Genomic DNA, 20,949 nt, shown 5'->3' on the forward strand with positions numbered 1-20,949 from the left:
AGTTAACATATATTAGCACAAGTCTCGTGCGCAGCGTAGACCAAAACAAAGATGGCGGTTCACGACGGATTTGGTATCGTCGACATTGTTGTATTTTCTTTGACTCTAGCAGGTTCCGCTATAATAGGAATCTACTTTGCTAGAGTTGGAAGTCTTCAGAAATCAAATAATGAGTATTTAATGGCTGGTAGAAGCATGTCTTGTCTTCCTGTAGCGGTTTCTGTGCTCGCATCGTTCGTCTCTTCCATAGCTGTTCTCGGTACCCCAGACGAGATTTACACGTATGGTTGCCAGTATTTTCTGTTAATTTTTTCCACTTTTTTAACAATACCTCTGGTGGCGTACGTTTATTTACCAGTATATTATAACCTTAAACTAACCAGCGCGTACGAGGTGAGTTTAAAAAGTTTAATATTTCGGGAAGTTCAGCTTACAGCTTATGTTATCTTACATAAGTTATTAGGCTTTCGTATAAAATTTCCTTATCTGACCTCGATAAATTGGAAGTTAAATTACACTTAGTAAATCGAATTGTAAAATTTTTACCTTGAGTAAAATATATAATTCTCAGAGGCAAAATTATTTCATAAATGACATGACTGCTGTTGTTGACCTACAAAGTTCATTACCACCCGTCAACTTTTTAAATATTTTAACTTTCGAACTTTTCTTTGTAAGTCTTTTTGCTTTGTCTTAAAAATTGCTTGTATTGTTATGGCTTTATGGTTTGAAAGGCCAGCTCTCTCTATCTCCCTACCCAATTAGCCGGCCTGCATCACATCTGTAGTACCCTGCGAGCAGAGTCTCCTTTTAACTCCTCTACGGGCGAGAGAAGGAAAGGAGACTCTGCAGAAATCGTGTACAATTTTATTTGAGCATGCGCAGCGGTTGCTAAGAAACTAACTCGTTCACAAGCTCACTCGTTTTATAGATGGTTTCCGGTTCCTGTCCGAACACGATTACCGCTTAAAACATGTTTTTAGAGTTATCACCTCAGTGAAAGATGATCTCGTGTTCTTCTTTCACTGCTTCAATTTCATCAAGCTTAGCAGTTTGAAGCACTATTTTTTCACAAGCGGAAATTTGGTCGCTCATCAGTGCCTGGAGCGGAGTTATTGCCACCAAAAGAGGATTTTTAGGGTATCGACTAGTGTTTGGATCGATTTCTTGAAGATGTTTGATCATCGGAGTTACAAGCTGGAAAATAAGTGACTTTGCATGATCTGTCGGCAGCGAAACAAACGGGTCTTTGGCATCCATAAAACTTTCTAGCGATTTCCTTTGATGAGTAATTGGTTGAAATTGATTTTTGTTTTGATAAAACGTGATATAGATCGCTTTCGAAATTACAGTTTGGGATACGATGCGGGCTCAATTTTGGTCATCGGCCGTATTTTTTAATACAGACTCGCGCATCAAAACCAGTTTAAACCAGTATGAAACCTGAAATTATGCATCTCATTATCCAGATTCTTGGATAACGGCACTACAAAAGAAATACACGATTTCTGCAGAGTCTCCTTTCCTTCTCTCGCCCGTATAGGAGTTAAAAGGAGACTCTGCTCGCAGGGTACATCTGTAGGTGACACAGACTATACCCCATTGAAATTCAAGCACTTTTTTTGTGGAAGCAGTATAGCTTTTTTCTGTGATACTATATATTATTAATACAAAAATTTCTAACTCACTCCCTATCAACAACAAAAATCATAACAATAAAACAATTATTTTTTAGTACCTTGAAAGACGATTTTCCAGAAGTGTTAAAGTTCTGGCATCTTTAATATTCATCATTCAAACGGTATGGTCATTTTTGCACTAATTTTATCAGCTGACATTTCATTTTTCTTAATTTTCACACATTCATTAATACAAATTAGTTGTCATTGTACACAAATAATTACTGTAACTTGCCATTAATACATGTGTATTTTCACCTGTTGGGATTTAGTATTATAGTGAAGGGAGAAGGTTTATAGCAAGCTATACAGTTGTGAGAGCTTGGCTGTCACAATTCAGCAGAGATATATAATTGGGGGAAAGTCTAAAGAATAATAAACAAGCATATTTTTCTTTTTCATTTTTCTTAGCTTTTATACATGGCTATTGTTTTGTATGGGCCTGCACTCACATTAGAATCTGGTAAGAAAAACATCAATTTCTTAAATATTTGTTTTGATACTTTAAAAGTAATGACTTAACCTAGCAAGTCTTAAAACCACCTGGGTCTTTCTTGGTGTAGCAAGTTTTATTCCCGGGGGTCGGGTTCTCCACTAGAATTTTGGTAGGGGTGTTACGCTGGGGTTCTGAAAGAAGTACCCTGTTTATAAAAAAAAAACTCAAATTTGTGGACCCTGTTTATGATAAAAGATATAATTTATTGCACAGAGTTCCTGTTTCAATTATCATGTCATCTTGCGTATCGTTTTTTGACGACCATAATAACCAGTTTCAGCCAAGAATCCCTGAATATGACAGGAAACTCAGGAAGAACTTGGAACTTGAGTGAAATCGCATACCCTGTTTATGATAAGAAGCTTGAAAAACCATACCCTGTTCAGCGGGTCATCCCCGTATAGTCCATATATGGGATTACCCCCTCCCCCTCGGGGCTTTATTGTATTCTAGATTAGGGGTTTTGTTTTGCAGAGTATTTTTTAATTCCAAATTTATTAACCCTGGCTTTTTTTATTGTCTTCATGCCTCAGGCAACTTTTTATAATTCTTATGTTTTTTTAATACATGTTTTAGTTACTGGGTTTCCTTTGTGGATAGCTATTCTATCTATTGGTTTGATATGTACCTTTTACACAACACTGGTATGTACAGTGCTTTGTATTATTATTTTTAATTAATTATAGGATTGCTAACACCTTTTATTAAATTTGTGAAAAATGTTTTTTATACAATAGAAAAATCTAAGATTCCTTAGAAATTTAATAATAACTCTAAGATTCCTTAGAATTTTCCTAAAAGACATTGAAACTTGTGCTTGTTCGAAGGGTATTACTGACTTTCTTCTCTGACCTTGAAAACTCAAGTTTTTTTGTGTGTGTAAATATACTTATATTTTTTCTTGCTCTTTCATCTCCTTGAAAAGATCTTACAGACTTTCAATACATCTAACTCGAATTATATATTTTTTGGTTCGTAATCTGATTGACAATTGATTGACAAACTCGAGTGTTCATGGTTAGAGTAGAACGACAGTAATTAGTAGGGAAACTGTAATATTTTACTGATATTAAAGAAAGCATTTTTTAGAATATTTTTTTCTGCTGTCATGTATTAGGGTGGCATGAAGGCGGTCATCTGGACGGATGTATTCCAGGGTATAGTCATGTTGATTGGTCTGTTTGTTATCATTATCGTTGGGACATCCCATGTTGGTGGGATTTCTAAAGTCTTTGAGATTGCAAGAAATGGGAGTAGGCTGGATTTTGAGTAAGTTTATATCAGGCCATTTGCATTATAGCATATTGAACTACAACTACCAGAATCCCTTGCACACTTTTTTGTTCTTGAGATAATATAGCACCAATTGTCTCACTCCTATCAATGTCATGAGGAAATACACGTTTGACTTAAATCGAAAATTTGCAACTCAGGCATTTTGTAGCGGTAGAAAAATGCAATTAAAAGGGCAATTAGATTTAATTCTTGTGCCCCACCCCACCTCTAGTGGTTGAATATGTCTACTTTTGTGTAGTTCTAAAAATATCCATATCCCCACCAAGGAGGGAATTCATAAAATGATCCCCCTACCCCCAAGAACATTCAATTTTCTTCCATGCAAACTCTGTTCTTTCAATGACTCCCCTACCCTCTAAAATTTCCAGTTTCCTCAGTGTATGGGGTATGGATATTTCTGGAACTACACATTGTAAATTTTAAAAAAAAGGCCAAATGATTTTCAAATTTCTGTTATTTATTTTCCTCATTTTCAACCCGATATGTAAATTGATGGTATACTGATCAGTTATTGACTGGGGTTTCTGTTTTTTTATTACACAGTTATTCTTTTGACCCAACACATCGTCTTACATTGTGGATTGTTGTTTTTGTTGGAGTATTTCAAAATCTTCCTGTTTATGTGACCAATCAGACAGCAATACAAAGGTTTTTAACTACAAAATCATTGAAAAGTGCTAGAAGGTATGTCATGTATAATATCTGAAAACATTTCTATACTTGTACATTTTAGTTAGATCTTTTGAACCAAAAAAAATCAATAAAATCCCTTCTAGCTTTGGCATCATGTTTTCCCATTTCATACCATGTGTCATTCCTTAGACTGTCATTCATTTTTTATAATGCATCTTTGTAAATCAGTCATTACTGAAGAATATCTGTGTCAAATAAAGTTTATTATTACTATTATTATTACTGTTATTATTACTATTATTTTTATTATTATTATTGTTATTATTATTATTAACAGTCACATGTTGAGATGACATCTTCCTCTGAAATGGAAAATATTACGCCTAGGCTGAAAGGTTTCTTTTTAATTAATTCTGATGTCTGTTTAGGGCTGTATGGGCAAACATGCCTCTAACATGGCTTAACATGATCATTACTACACTAGTGGGACTTGTACTCTATGCTTACTATGCGACATGTGATCCAATGGCATCTGGCCACATCAAAAAAAGAGATGAAGTAAGTAAAGATCTTTTTTAATAGTACATTTTGGGAACCATGGGTAGCGTAGTGGTGAGAGCACTTGTCTCTCACCAATGTGACCCGTGTCCTGTGCGCGCATGATGTTGTATGACAGTAGAGTTACTTGTTGGTTTTCTCGCTCAAGGATTTTTCTCTGGGCTCTCTGGTTTTCCGCCCTCTGTAAAAACAAACTTCTAATTCAAATGGAAATCCAGTGAAAAAAAGAGCTACTTTATGGAAACCACTAATATAAGTGCCATTATTTTTTCGTTTTAATTTATTCATTTATTTCTGGTACCTCTCAATGGAGTGCTAGAGCATGGCTTTAGAGGTTATGGTTAGTCTTTGCTCTCAGAAGTTCCACAAATACACACTGCTAACCCTTGAAAATGTCTCTCCCTTCCTTTCATTAACAAGACATGAATAGTTTGATTCTAGAGCTAAGATTATCTGTCTGTTAGGTTGTCTATCAAATGTTTACTAAATTTACTAAACTGTCATTCATAACTGGTTATCTTACCAATAGATCTTACCGCACTTTGTAGTCAATGTTCTTGGTAAAAGTGTTCCTGGACTGCCTGGAGTCTTTGTAGCTTGCTTATTTTGTGCAACATTAAGGTTTGTTGGATAAACATGGTTTATTTATTCATCACTATATTTTGAATGTTAAATTGTTCTTATTTCGATTCCCTGGACTTACCATCATAATTATATGAGTAGAGAGGGTTGCTGGTTCTCTTCTGTGCTTCAAGGTTTTTTGCTACAAGTACTCCGGCCATTAAGAAAAGCACCATCGCCACCATAATATTGCTTGGGCTGCCTGTGGTTAGATGACAGAATAATAAAATCCCCTTGCTCCTGGGAATTGAATTCTTTCTCATGTAAAACAAGTTGTATTGTTCCTGCCACCTAACATAGCTGCCGTCACGTGCTGGTGATGGTGCAATGGTGCAAAACCTCTTCTTATAGTACTACCCTTGTAAAACAAGGACAATATTTATTCATTTTTGAGAAAATCTTAACAAAGATTTTTTTCCATAGTGTGGACTAGTAAATAGTGTAGTTAATGATATATAGGTAAACTATGATTTTATTATTTCTGCAGCACAGTGGCATCTGGACTGAACTCCTTGGCTGCAGTAACTGTAGAAGATTTTGTTTCCTATTTCAAAGCCATTCCACGTGAAAGGGAAACTTTTTATTCTAAGCTTATTGGTAGGTGTAAGATATAACAGACCAAATTGATTATTGTAACATGCCACTCCCTTGAGTATTATATCTTTGTTTATTAATCAGATTCAAACAGATTTGTTGTATTTGAAGAGTGATCTTTGATGTCATTCATGAAATTACATCAAATGAGATAATATTAAGATGGAATAAAATTTATTTTTTCGTACGAACTACATCCAGGACCTGAGTAACATATTTTCCATATCTTAACTAGTGAGGATATCGATGACATCACTTGCGATGTTTTCCCGCATGCTTGAGCGCGCGTTGTGTTTTTCTTTGTGGATTTGTCTATATAATAAAGAGAAAATTACATGTTGGCTTGAAGATATGAAGTTTATATTCTGGTGTTGAAAAATATTTCACTTGTTTGCTGCACTCACTCATGACATATCCTCCACCACTCGAAGATAAACATCAAGATATGATATCTTTGCACCACCATGTAAAATCCTCTTTATGAAATTCAGGACACCATTTTTAATCAATAAAGATTGAATTGATGATGATGATGTTGATATCTCAGTCAGTAATCTTATAGCCCAATTTTATCTTAGTTTTAGTGTTTGGTCTTATATCCTTGGGACTAGCATTTCTTGCATCCAAACTTGGCATGATCCTGCAGGTAGGTCTGATAGGTCCAATAAGAAAATGTTCACAGTGCTAGCCAATCAAACTCCACAAAAAACACACTATCCAATCACATTCCTCAAATATGGAAACCCATTTACAAGGGATGTTAGAAAGTCATGTTGCAAAAGATCATACCTGTTAATTATAAAAAATTATGTTATGAGTGTGACTTTTTTATAATGTCATTTTATATTACCAAGATTGGTTGAAACGGGACTTGTATCTGCATGCACACACACTATATTTTCATCATGTGTATTTAGGATAATAGCTATAAAAATCTTGCCTGCCTTACCTGCCTTGCCTGCCTAGGGGATCAATTGTGGAACATTAAAAAATTCACCTACACTCTATTTACCATGATGTAATTAAACATTAAAAACAGAATATTCTAGACTTCTCACATGTTCTGTCAATTCTGTGCTTTTTTATTCTTCATCTTAAATTCTTTGTCTTTTTGATCATCGTAGATGAGTGCTACAATGTTTGGAGTAATAGGGGGTCCAATGCTTGGATTATTTACCCTTGGAATCTTAACAAAAACAGCAAATACTAAAGTAAGTTTTCCTCTATTTAATTTTTTATCATTTTATTTTAAAAAAAACAGCTTTAATTATTGGCCTTCAAATTTCTCAATCACCAAAATAATTAACAAACATTTTGAAGGGGGGAAAAAAACGATACAAGAAAGAATGACCAAGAGGGTGGGCACGAAACGGAACCTAGAGTCCCATGCTAGGCACCTCCCCTCTCTATTAGACCTCTTTTAATTTTGGGCATAATGTTTTCCTTCCATTTCAGACCGTTTGATTCCCTTCAAAATGAGATTCTTTGTTTCAGTTTGATCAATATTCATGTGTCATCTCATTTACAACCATTAAACAGAGAAATGATAATCTAGGGAATAAAACATGGTCTGAAATGGGAAGACATCATGCCAAAAAAAAGAGAGGTCCGTCGAAGACTCTACTAAGCAATCAGATGCATCATAGGCATCGTAATGTGTATTCAATGTTGTGATTATCGTTATGATACTGAGTCTATCATTACCGCCATTTGCATTGCTACACGGCCACCCCAGACAAAAAACGCGACATGCACTTTACATGTACGTGCGTTTGGATTGGCCTGGATAGGCCAGGTGAGTGTGGCTCATAATACTTGTAAACAACGGACAAGTTTTGGCGCCTATTGAATCACACACGTGTGTCAATGATGTCAACGTGTTGACGGCAGTCTATTGCAATGTGCAATAGTGCTTGTCTGAGGTGGCCGCATAGCAATGCAAATGGTGGTAAGGACTGCAAATTTAGTAACTTAGTTTTAATACTCTAAATCCTTGGTTTTAGGGTGTCTGGGCAGGTGTCATAGCTGGGTTTTGGGTGGTGACATGGATTGCTATTGGTTCACAAGTGTATCCACCAAACTATCCCATTCTACCAGTGTCTATAGATGGTTGTCTGTCTAATAGTACAGCCATCAATGCCACTATTCCAATAATGCAGTAAGTAGTGGGATTTGTAAATTATCAGAAGTTATTGTTTGTCTCTGCAGCTACTGATCCATTTAGTAATCCTCGATCCATCAATCCATTCATCCCATTTAAGAGCGACTGTCCAGAAATATCGAGCAAAATCGAAAATTTGTGGCCACAATCAAAAAAATAAAAGTCCTTCATTTTTGGTCTGTAGACACTGTTTGATGAGTTTATGAACGTACTGGGGTCGGTTTTTCGATCTACGTAAAAAATCCGGATTTTTTTTGAAAAAAACGATTTCACCCCGTGTCGGTCTAAAAATTGCTCAAGAAACGGCTGCGAATTACGCTTTCAAAAACATTCTCGCTCCAAGTGAAAACCTAAGTTACAATCAAATTTGCAGCTGAATTCAAGAAAAGGGGTGTTGAACAGTTGTTCCAGGTGATTTTAGACGTTTTAAACTAAACTTTAGATAGAAAAAATTGCATTCTTCCAGCAGAGTTATTCACAGTCTCGATTTTACCTCAATAAATAAATAATCTTTATTGAGGTTATCGCTGTCACCATAAGGTGATTTACAAGAGAGACCTCTAAAATAAATATATAACAAAAAAGAAAAATGAAGACTAAAATATAAATATATAAAAAATAACAAAAATGTAAATTTACAAATAATGACAATGTTAGAATGCAGACACTAAATGTGTGCAACACAGAAGCTAGGCATATTACCACTGAACTTTACAGTGCTCAGTAGCAATAGAGCAGAGTGTTGCACACATTCAGTGTCCGCATATCAAATAGTCAAATATTAAAAATAGATATTATATATGAGATATGAATAGGATTAATTAAAAATTATTAGTGTCGATATTAAAAACTATTTAAATTTCTTAAAGCTCTTTTAAAACTAGCTAATGATGGGCTTTGTCTAATTGATAAGTCTAATTCATTCCAGTCGTTTGAGGCAAAATTTGTCGATGTCCAGTGACCCCAGTTTCTAGTAGAAGCACTCTTACGGATATTGTTCTTAGATCTAGTGTTATAATTGTGTATGTCTTTATTAAATACTAAGTTAAAACGATGTGAAAATAAATCATTTAAACATTTATAAAGAAAAGTTGCCCTATGCTCGGCCCTACGTCTTGCAAGAGTTTTCCATTTCAGTTTATTCAGGGCCTCATTAGAAGATGATCTCATAGGTAAGTCTAGAATTATTTTTGCAGCTTTGTTGTGTAAAGTTTGAAGCTGCAACATTAGAGTGGAATTGCCCCTATCACCCCATACAATGTCTGCGTAATCGAATAATGGTAATACATAGCTGTTAAAATACAGCAATCTAGCATCTAAAGGTAGACAATAACGAATACGTTTAAGTAGACCTAGCTTCTTATTTATCTTGGAAAACATTTGATCAACATGATCTTGCCAATTTAAGCGACTGTTGATAACAATACCTAAATACTTAAATGAAGTAACTTCATCAAGGTCTGTATTATCAATATTAAATGTAATAGAGTCTATCTTAATCAGTCGTTGACTGCTACCAATGATCATAAACTTAGATTTACTTGTACTAAGTGTCAAGTGATTTAACTTTAGCCATTTGTTCAGTTTTTCCAAGTCTGAGTTCATGTAGGACTTGATATTGTGCAGAGATTTATCAGAAATGAAGAGAACAGTATCATCTGCGTAAAGAGTTACGTCACAGTGTTCCAAGTGATCTGGTAAATCATTGATATACAACGAAAACAGTAAGGGACCCAAAATGGAGCCCTGAGGTACACCAATTTGGACTAATTCTGGACCAGATTTTGTGTCATTGCAGACCGTCACTTGGCATCTATTGGATAGGTAGGATTCAAACCAGTTGTAAGCAGGAGAAGTATTCAGAACACCAAGACTGCATAACTTAGATAGTAGGATAGAATGATTTATCGTGTCAAAGGCCTTAGTCAAGTCAATAAACACAGCACCAGTAAGCTTTCCTTTATCCATGGATGAGAGAATTTTGTCTGTAAACATAGCCGAAGCAGTGACAGTAGAAGAGTTTAGTCTGAAGCCAAATTGTTTTTGAGAAAGCAGGTTATTATTACGGAGATAAGAGTAAAGTTGCATGTGTACGACTTTCTCTAAAAGTTTGCTAATAGTGGGCAGTACCGATATCGGTCTATAATTAGAAGGATCTTGCTTACTACCCTTTTTAAAAAGAGGAGATACCTTTGCCAATTTCCATGTAGACGGAAAACAGCCAGTGTCTATGGAGATGTTAAATAACGATGTGAGACTTGGTGCAATAATATCAGCAGCATCCTTTAACAAACGAGAACTTATTTTGTCTAAACCAACTGCTTTGTTAGGTTTAAGTTCATTTATCATTTTTACAACAGACTCATAATTGATCGCTTGAAATTCAAAAATGCTGGAGGCTTGTTTAACGCCATTAGCTGTCAAAGTGTTCCTCATTGAGAATTTCTCAGCAAGCTTTAAGCCGATAGTTGCAAAAAACTTGTTGAAGATTGATGACATTGATGTAGGGTTGGTATGAGTAATCCCATCTGATATTAAGCTGGTTATATTGTGTTTGTGTGAATTACTTCCAGGTATGACTTCCTTGATAGATTTCCATAGATCACTAGAATTATTTCGAGAGTCTTTAATAAGATTGCAGTAATACTCCGATTTAGACTTTTTGATTTTACGTTGGACCTTATTTCTTAAAGCACGATATTTTGTCCAATGAGAATTAGTTTTTTTACCTTTAGCCTTTTTGAGATGGTAATTGCGATTTCTCATCAAGGTTGCAATTTCAGAAGTCATCCAAGGAGTCCGAGATCCTCTTACTCTACGTGTTTTAGTTGGCGCATGCTCTTCCGCAACTTCTAGAAATAATTTGTTCCAAGTTTGAACACAGCCTTCTAAGTCTTCAGGGTTATTAAGAGCAACGTGCCATGGGACATTATTGAGATCTTGTCTGAAAGATGATTTGTTGTATGACTTAAAACTTCGGTATTCAAGTGTTTTTGGCGGAACCTGTATAAGACCACTTTTGAAAACACAATGCACCATTGAGTGATCACTGATACCAAAATCCTTTACTCCAGAATCAACAATTTTGTGAGCATTGTCAGTGAATATTAAATCAATTTGACTTTCAGAATTTTCAGTGATGCGTGTTGGAGAGTCAATTATTTGTTTAAGATCGTGAAGGTCTACTATTCCCTTGAGTTTTCGTCTATCTGACTGATTTACATTTCTTTTCTTTTTACTTGAATAATCAATGTTGAAATCGCCAAGTATAATTTTGTTAAAGTGGGATTCAATTCCGTCCAAAGAATTATTAAAATCTTCAAGAAATTTATCCACTTGTTGACTTGGGGGTCGGTAAATGCAACCAACAATTAAAGGCTTACAGCGAGTCCGATTCACTTGTATCCAGATTGCCTCGTTGTTATTAAGAAGGTCTTTTCTCTCAGTAAATATCAAACCCTCACGAATATAAATAGTTACTCCACCTCCAGTTCTTTCACTGCGATCCCTTCGAATAATAGAATATCCTGGTAACTCCACTTCACTGTCATCTATGTCTTTATTTAGCCAGGTTTCAGATAACGTTATAATATCCGCGCCTTTGGAATCACACATCAGTAATTTTAATTGATCCATCTTTCCGAGAAGGCTTCGAACATTCAAATGAATAACCGAAAGCCCTCTAGCTTTGAAATTAAGAGTTGGTACGCCAGAAACATTGCCAGGACCAGGTTGAGGATTTATATCACCAGCCAATAAGATAAACGATAAAGCCAGTAGAGATGACTCGGTCAAATTGAGCAGCTTTAGTAATTTGCATGACGAAGGCAACTTGTCTAGTTTCGAGTACACATGTCTTGGGCCAGAATTTCTATTGTAAATCGGCCTCACATCTAAGTTAGATCCAACAAGAATGTGACCAAGATAGTTATTAGCTCGAAAATGTGGTTTGAGCTGGGTCATAAGCAAATATATGACCATAAAAATCATAATTTTACGAGAGCAAGTCAGGAACATGCCGCCCGCCATAATGCTAACCTATCATTGTTTACTCAGTACCTTGTGTATTTGATTAGAGTATCTAAAACAGAAAACTGTTTTGAATAAAATGTAAATATAGCTATTTCAAAAAAGGTTGAATACTGAACACTGCATACTGAATAGTGCCACTATTCAGTATTCCACTATTCACTATTCAGTATTCCACTATTCACTATTCACATTTATAAAAGCGACTTTTCGCATGTGGCCATTCTCCAATTTTTACAAAACTCAAGCTGTACAATGTTCAAATGATAGAATAACACGAACTACAAAAATTAGTTTGGGTTTTTCAACAGGCCTTATGAAAACTTTATGCGAATTTGGAAAAATTTGCCATGTAAATATGCAAATTAGCAGTTTGTTTACATCTCCACACCACAGATCACGGCCGCGAAAAAAGTCATCTAAAATAGTTTTAACGGCTTATTAGTCCACACATTAGCCTATCTAATGACTATAAGCATGATTGGCCTTCGTTATCATTTTAAACGATTATTTGTTGAAGTTAAGCCTACACTTCCGGTGTTGAAGACACTCAGCTTGCTTGCCTCGGTGGCATTCCATCGGTGCGTAGTAAACTTAGTAATCATAAATGACTGTTAACATGCTCTATAAAAGTTACTATCCCTCACTAGTGGTATCCAGCTTATCACATAGTATTTTCACATACTGAGTATGCTTGAAAGTTTGCATTACTTTGTAAATAAGCAGGGATCAAACCTGTCAAAGCGGATTATGTGAGCTGATGGAGTGACAAACGACAGTTTGCGCGGAGCCGGACGTGAAGTCGTTTGGTACAGTACGTTTTTTATTGCCCGAACATCTTGTGATTTGGCATAAACTAAAGAGAATCACTCGTTATCAAGACTCTCTATGAGCTTTCAATGATATTGTTCTTTACGACAAAAAGACCCCGATTTGAATAAGGCTACGTTCATATTGTATGGCAGAAGGGGCGGGGGCAGATGAAATCTTTAAATGACAAAACAATTCTTAAGACCACCCAAAAGTCCCCCAAAAAATAATATACCCCCCCTGGCAAACTCTTGTAGCTTCTTCTAAAAATTTTGCATCCCCCCCATTTCTCTGAAAAAAGGTTTTCAACCCACCCACACCCCCCCCCCCCCTTTTATTGGTAAAACTTTTTCCGATCCCCCTAAATTTCATCTGCCCCCCCCCCCCCCCCCCCCTCACCACCACTCTCTGCCATACATTATGAACGCATCCTAATGTCTCATGGAATTCAGACATCAAAGAACTAGTTTATATAATAAGTTCATATAATAGAATCATCGAACCACATCCCACATCGATTTGCAATCAAGTAGCTTGCGTCCCTCGTGTTTTTCGACTTAACAATTCGTAAGATAACTTCACTCTCTTCGTTGGCCTCCCCAAGACTATTTCTATATGTGTAAGGGACTGGTCATAAAGTATGGGGGGGGGGGGGGGGGGGTTGGGGGGCAAAATCAGGGGATGGGACACATAATTTTGAACTCCTTAAAAGGAGTGGGCTGTTGATAAAATTTGACAACTAAAATGGGTGGGCCTGCAATTTTGCTTCTAAACTGGTTTTGGGTCATCAGGATTTTCAGCATCATTTTATGTGGGCCACGATAAAAAACACTAATTCTATTCTGATTTTGCCCACTCCCACCCCCCCTATATTTTATAACCAGTCCCTAATCAATGATGTAGTAGCGTCAACCTTGCACAATTTCACGACTGAGCACTGCGCAAGTAGTCATGGCGTCGTATAGACCGTATATATTAGTCAATTTAATGCTAACAATCCACCAACCTTCCTGGACCAACAGTAAGAAAAACACCAGTCTCTTTTAACACAGTTTTCGATCCACTTTTGCTCAAACCCCACTCTGCTTTTGGATTCCTTTCGACATCGGCTTTGTGCTGAGAAAGAGTTACGGGTACAGAACATTTCGCTGATGTCCGTTTCCAGCTGACGCCCAAACGCACGGTGATTCCGACAGATTGTAGGGCTGTCTATGTTTCTAGAGGGCTCAAAAATACATACTCTTGCGAGAATTAATTCGACCTCGGTTTCAACTTCAACTATACTAAAACATCGTTTGTCCTCGGCGATATCCCGTTTACATCTTGTCAAAGGAACGTTAGTGACAGATCTACTTCTTTCTTTTGGGTCAAACCCACAATGACCACAAATGATAGCTTGAAAAGAACATGATTCACGAGCCTCCATAACTGATGCTCACCATAATTAACAAATTTCTATACTGACTATAAACACTTTGTTAAATGCTGCTTTTATTTTTGTCTACCTGGTAATGTACAACAAATTTTTGGAATTTGATTGAAACTATCAAATTCCTGGACATTTCGGCCACACACACGTCATGTTCAGATCACAGTTCTATCAAATCGCACTATCGACATAAAATGTTATATATATACTTTAAAATGTATTTTCTTTTTTCTCATAGTCTTATATCAGATTTACGCTTCCACGAAACCAGGCGATTCTATCATACATTCGATCTATTGTACAGCCATGAAGCTGGGGTAGGGGAGGGGGAATTGTATATCAGGCTACAACTGCACTCATTATACATGTAACCAATTTAAAACATGACTTCGATCAAGCAAGAAAACATATGACAACTAAAAAAACAAATCTTGATAATGAGTGATTCTCTTTAGTTTATGCCAAATCACAAGATGTTCAGGCAATAAAAAACGTACTGTACCAAACGACGTCACGTCCGGCTCCGCGCAAACTGTCGTTTGTCACTCCATCAGCTCACATAATCCGCTTTGACAGGTTTGATCCCTGCTTATTTACAAAGTAATGCAAACTTTCAAGCATACTCAGTATGTGAAAATACTATGTGATAAGCTGGATACCACTAGTGAGGGATAGTAACTTTTATAGAGCATGTTAACAGTCATTTATGATTACTAAGTTTACTACGCACCGATGGAATGCCACCGAGGCAAGCAAGCTGAGTGTCTTCAACACCGGAAGTGTAGGCTTAACTTCAACAAATAATCGTTTAAAATGATAACGAAGGCCAATCATGCTTATAGTCATTAGATAGGCTAATGTGTGGACTAATGAGCCGTTAAAACTATTTTAGATGACTTTTTTCGCGGCCGTGATCTGTGGTGTGGAGATGTAAACAAACTGCTAATTTGCATATTTACATGGCAAATTTTTCCAAATTCGCATAAAGTTTTCATAAGGCCTGTTGAAAAACCCAAACTAATTTTTGTAGTTCGTGTTATTCTATCATTTGAACATTGTACAGCTTGAGTTTTGTAAAAATTGGAGAATGGCCACATGCGAAAAATCGCTTTTATAAATGTGAGGTAAAATCGAGACTGTGAATAACTCTGCTGGGAGAATGCAATTTTTTCTATCTAAAGTTTAGTTTAAAACGTCTAAAATCACCTGGAACAACTGTTCAACACCCCTTTTCTTGAATTCAGTTGCAAATTTGATTGTAACTTAGGTTTTCACTTGGAGCGAGAATGTTTTTGAAAGCGTAATTCGCAGCCGTTTCTTGAGCAATTTTTAGACCGACACGGGGTGAAATCGTTTTTTTCAAAAAAAATCCGGATTTTTTACGTAGATCGAAAAACCGACCCCAGTACGTTCATAAACTCATCAAACAGTGTCTACAGACCAAAAATGAAGGACTTTTATTTTTTGACTGTGGCCGCCCCGTGCTCGATATTTCTGGACAGTCGCTCTTAATACCTATCATCCATTCCATGCTGTCATTCCCTCTGTCCATCCATCCTTCTATCCCATCCTTCCATCCATCCACCCATCCATTCTCCCATCCATCCCATCATTCCCCTAGTATATCTATCCATCCCATCAATCCACCCATCCATCGATTAAGCAATCCATCCATTCATTTATCCATCATATATATATATATATATATTGTGTCCTATCTATCCTATCTGTGCATCTCATTTTATCTCATTCAGTCATCCATCCCATCTATCTTATCCATCCATCTCATACCATCCATCCCATTTGTCTATCCCATTCACCATCCATCCATCCATGCATTTATCTTAACAGTATTTGTCTGTTAACATCAGTAAACATCAGTAAATCTCAGTAAATCCCATATTCCATCTGTCCTTTCCATTCCATACATTGAATAAAAAAGAAATGTTTTATGTTATTTGTCTGTTTCTCAGGAAATCAAGCCACACAATATACAATATTTCATTCTTTCTTTATGGACCCATTGGTTTCATCTTTACAATGCTTGTTGGTTATATCGTCAGTTTTATATTTAGTAAGTAAAAGTAACAGATTCTTTTATGATTTGAAGCTATAACACTGGTTTGTGTTTACAACCATTAGTATTGTGATGTTAATTTGCCAATCATTATCACAATAACTCTTGCCAAGTTGCTAATCCATTTCTGGTTGACATTTTTATGACAACAGGTTAAATCACAGCATAGCCCTACACCCATTTAATTTTGCTTGAATGAAAGAATTGCTGTTAGAATGATATGGTCTGTTGTTTTTCGAAGAATTGAAGTATCACACCAGTAGTGTGACTGTTACACAGGGAGCCCACAGCAACAATATTTAAAATAAAATCTATCATGCATTTAGTTATTGCTGTTTCACACGTTTTAAAAATTGCACGAGCGTTTAGATCCTCGAGCGGTGGCATTGTGAAACAGCATGTGACTGTTGTTAACCAGTTACTATGTTTAAATCTTCAGGGAGTGATAACCATCACTTTATAGACCCACATCTACTCTTTGATTACTCTTCTGTCTTCAACTGTAATGGGAATTGTAAAAGAAGAGATGAAACTCTCTTGGATGAGCTGGACAGTGACCAGGTAAATACTGTCAGTTATAATTACAATATAGTACATTATACTGTACTCTTATTGATCTAGCCTGCTTCACATCCAGAATTTTTTTCATAAATACCGTACGAAGAAAATTCTGGATGTGACGCAGGCTATATTGATCAGATAATACCGAAATGTTTTCAAAATTTAGCTACTACTTCCAACATCCAACATACAATCAGAAGAAAATTGTATTTATAATTTTAGTTCTTTAAATAATCTCTTAAATTTATTTACGTTTATTTAACTTTTTAATTTTCAAAATTAAACGTAACCACTTTTCAGGTCACATTTATTAACCAACTAGGAAGGTAAAACGGATCCACACTGACTGACCAACACAGCACCAACCATAATGGTATTTCAACTCTAATAACCTGGACATGATAATATAATAAATTAATACTGATAAAATAATAATGTTGTCTACTTAAATAATAATAATGTGATTATATTAAATATGAAGATAAAAACCATAGCACTAATACCCATAAATAATTTGACGATGATAACTTAATTCATATCATTAAACACAAAACACCTAAAAATGTTTCTAAACTACACAAATGCTGATAATGATGATAATGGTGTCAGCGTTGGCTTTGGTAAAAATGATAATGATGGTGGTGGTGGTGCTGAAGATGATGGTGGTGGTAGGTTGATGATAATGGTGTTGGTAATGTTGATGAATGATGATTGTGATCAGATGATGATGGTAGTGATGCATGATAATGATGAAGGTGATGATGGTGGTGGTAATGATGATGCCATTTGATAATGATGAAGATGATGATAAATGATGATAAATGATTAGTGGGATGGATGATGATAATGATGAAGGTGATGATGGTGGTGGTAATGATGATGCCATTGATTGATTGATTGCCAGATGATGATGGTGATGGCAATGATGATAAAATGATGATAAATGATTTCATGGGATGGATGATGATAATGATGAAGGTGATGATGGTGGTGGTAATGATAATGCCATCTGATAATGATGAAGGTGATGATGGTGATGGCAATGATGATAAATGATGATAAATGATTAGTGGGATGGACGATGATAATGATGAAGGTGATAATGGTGGTAGTGATGATCATAAATGATGATGAATGAATAACACTTTTATATCTTTAAAATAGGAAACTGCTCCCCTATACACTCAAGATGTTGTACAGTGAATTCGTAAGGAGATTCAAGTAATCTTGTTATTTATATCTTTTATACAAATATTCAAGCATGCTTATTTTTGCAAAATCAGTATGGTGTATTCAAATTGATAAATTTTCATACAGCTTCTCTTTACACCTTTTTTGTCCTTTTGTCATTTTCCTGTTTTTTTTATTTAAAAAGCTGTGTTTTTTGTTTTATCATATAGAAAGAAAACCATTTTGCAGTTTTCGTTGCTATTCTTTACACTCATTGCAAAGCAGATAGTGTCAGCTCCATGCTTACATGTGCATAATCACTAATACAGCACAGTTCTTGACCAATCAGAGCGCATTTACTATCTAAGCTATTTGATAATTAAGCGATTGACTGAGGTTGACAGCATGAGGTTTGAATAGGGGAGTAATAGTTAAATTTTGTCTTTCCATGTTGATAAAAGCTTGATGATAAGATGAATAATATTTTGAAATTTCAACTTCAAATTCCATCCAACCATTCATTCCAAGGGAATATGAAGTAAATTATATAAAATATATTCTCTTGTTTATTCCCATTACTTTGGCCTCCTATATTCTGTGAATTCTGACATTCCAATAGCTTGTTGTGAAATTGGTTTTTCACTGCCACCAGACAAGAACATAAAAAGTACCGACTGATTATTTTTGATTGACGGCAGCGAAAAACCAAATTTTAACATGCAGCGTGCAACTACCAAGTTTGCAGAACGTGGAAAATTGAAGTAAGATTGCTTCATTTTAATTGGGGCATGCTTGGCATTTATGTTTAAATTAATATTTATTATATATTTCATTAAGTAGCAACGTAGTGAACAATCTCACACTCAGAGCCCACGTTTCTCTTTCTCGGTGCTGACCAAGAGGAACATGGGCTCTGGGTACGAGACTTGGTAGTGAAAATAGGGGTATTTAAATCGGGGTATATTAATTCATTACGGCAATTTACAACTCTTATATTGGTATATCGATATCCTACTTATTGTGTGGGAGTGTTAAGGGGGAAAATGAAAAACTTTGTGTAAAATAATCAAGCATTGGTATATAAAAATATTTGCGAAAATAAATATTTAGATAATAATGATATTCATGTAATAAATGTTTTACAGATATTCATTGAAAATTGATAATATTCATATTGATAATATTGTTTGTGCTGGGGGAATGTTGTTAGAGTGAAGTCGTTATACCCGTGAAATAGATATTAGACTCATACACTTTAGTAGCCCCTAATTCCATTGTCTTCTTTGTGTCTATTTGACTATTACACGTTGACTAATAATTTTTATTTCACGTGTTAAATGACTTCACTCTATACATTTAGGGTCGATATCAGTGTGATAAGGCCGTGAATAAAAACCATATCAGTGAAGTGATACGATATCACTTCACAATGACCTAGAAACTGTATTAGAATTAAATAGAACTTCATAAAACATACATTGCAGCATAATAATACATTAATATACTGTAAGCTGAATTACATAAATTCATATGATTGTAAAAATACACAAATTAAAAGAATAATATAAATGTGATGAATACTATGACTTCAAATGCTAACAAATATATAAATTATATAATAAATTTAACACAAGACTTGTTAAAAAATTATTAATAAAAAAATATTAATAAAATTGTTTTGTAAATAAAATATAAACAAATTATTACGTTTTTATTCGCTATGATGTATCTGCTAATATTTCTTCAAGGTTTGTATGATACTAGTAGCTAATGACTTCCTTCAAAGCTCGCTAAATAAACTATCTAAACTACAGTATCTAAACCCTTACAGTCAAAGGACATGAAGCGTGCCCATCTAGAATGCATTATTCAGTTCAGTATTCGATTTTTGACATCATTCTTCGTTTTCTAATATTCCGTAATTATTTTCAAAAATCAAATGAAATCTTGAAATGTGGTTGCATTGGCTTATCACAGGCTTTAGGGAATTCTTTGCTTTTGACGTGAGAAATATTTGCGAACATATATTTAACAGATCAAAAACAGTTTTCAATGTTTGGTACTCATAGGAACACTCGTAGGAAACCACGACGCGTAGCGGAGTGGTTTCCAGCTTCTCGAGTGTTCTCCCAACATCCCAAGTGTTTTGATCAGAGTATCAAACACAGAAAACTGTTTTTGATTTGTTTTATAAAATAACAAACTCGTGAAAAGATCGAAAAAAAGAAAATTTAAGTAAATTCTCCCTACATGCCGTCTTATTCAAACTGACCAATGAGCGCGCGCGATAGATTAAAAATGACGATAGCGTGTTTTGATACTCTCATCAAACATGATTTTCGACCAATCATAGCGCGCGTAGTATCCCAATTATTTTATAAAAACCACTCAATGAGATAATCTAGACACTCAAATACCCGCATTTGCGTTCTGTTTGCTATGTTCATAATCTTTACATCAATTAACATGGAATTTTGTCCTTTTCAGCACCTTTTTCATCGTAGGAGATAATAATATAGGTAAGTTGTAGTGCTTGGGAACGAGGTTATTCCGGGCGAAAGCCCTTGGAATTAAATTCGGAAAAATTAATTTCCGACCTCGCCTTTTTCATCGGTTTAATTGATCAAATAAACTTTTGAGCGAGTAAAAAAGTCTAAGCAAACAGGTAGAGCGTCAATTTGAATCGAAACGTTAGCGTAATGCTTGTTTTCTGGGAAACTGGCTATTTTTACGTCGCAATCCTAATAAGGTCACAAGCTTCATTTTTAACATTGACCAGCAACTGTATAAATAAATAAATAAATAAATAAATAAATTGACTTTATTTAACGAGGG

The 20,949-nt window shown here is 35.3% G+C and overlaps 1 protein-coding gene across 6 annotated transcripts; it reads left to right on the top strand.

The window, feature by feature from the left end:
* Window positions 1-36: 36 nt before the first annotated feature.
* LOC116288651 (sodium-coupled monocarboxylate transporter 2) lies at window positions 37-20,943 on the top strand. Of its 6 annotated transcripts, none has more exons than XM_089038727.1 (16): window positions 37-393; window positions 1,736-1,801; window positions 2,091-2,142; window positions 2,752-2,819; window positions 3,293-3,444; window positions 4,015-4,155; window positions 4,533-4,662; window positions 5,192-5,283; window positions 5,771-5,880; window positions 6,456-6,523; window positions 7,002-7,088; window positions 7,881-8,035; window positions 16,280-16,380; window positions 16,823-16,944; window positions 18,109-18,165; window positions 20,602-20,943. In XM_089038727.1, exons 1-15 carry the CDS (start codon window positions 52-54, stop codon window positions 18,145-18,147), a joined length of 1,725 nt encoding a protein of 574 aa, XP_088894853.1. In that variant the 5' UTR covers window positions 37-51; the 3' UTR covers window positions 18,148-18,165; window positions 20,602-20,943. The 6 variants fall into 6 exon arrangements, with proteins under 6 accessions (XP_088894853.1, XP_088894854.1, XP_088894855.1 ...); XM_089038728.1 differs by having other exon boundaries at window positions 18,109-18,151; XM_089038729.1 differs by lacking the exon at window positions 18,109-18,165.
* Window positions 20,944-20,949: the final 6 nt, after the last annotated feature.

This window comes from Actinia tenebrosa, unplaced genomic scaffold (assembly GCF_029948245.1).
Source record: "Actinia tenebrosa isolate PJP-AT-01 unplaced genomic scaffold, QUT_ActTen_1.0 PGA_scaffold6__47_contigs__length_16458017, whole genome shotgun sequence".
NCBI lineage: Eukaryota > Metazoa > Cnidaria > Anthozoa > Actiniaria > Actiniidae > Actinia > Actinia tenebrosa.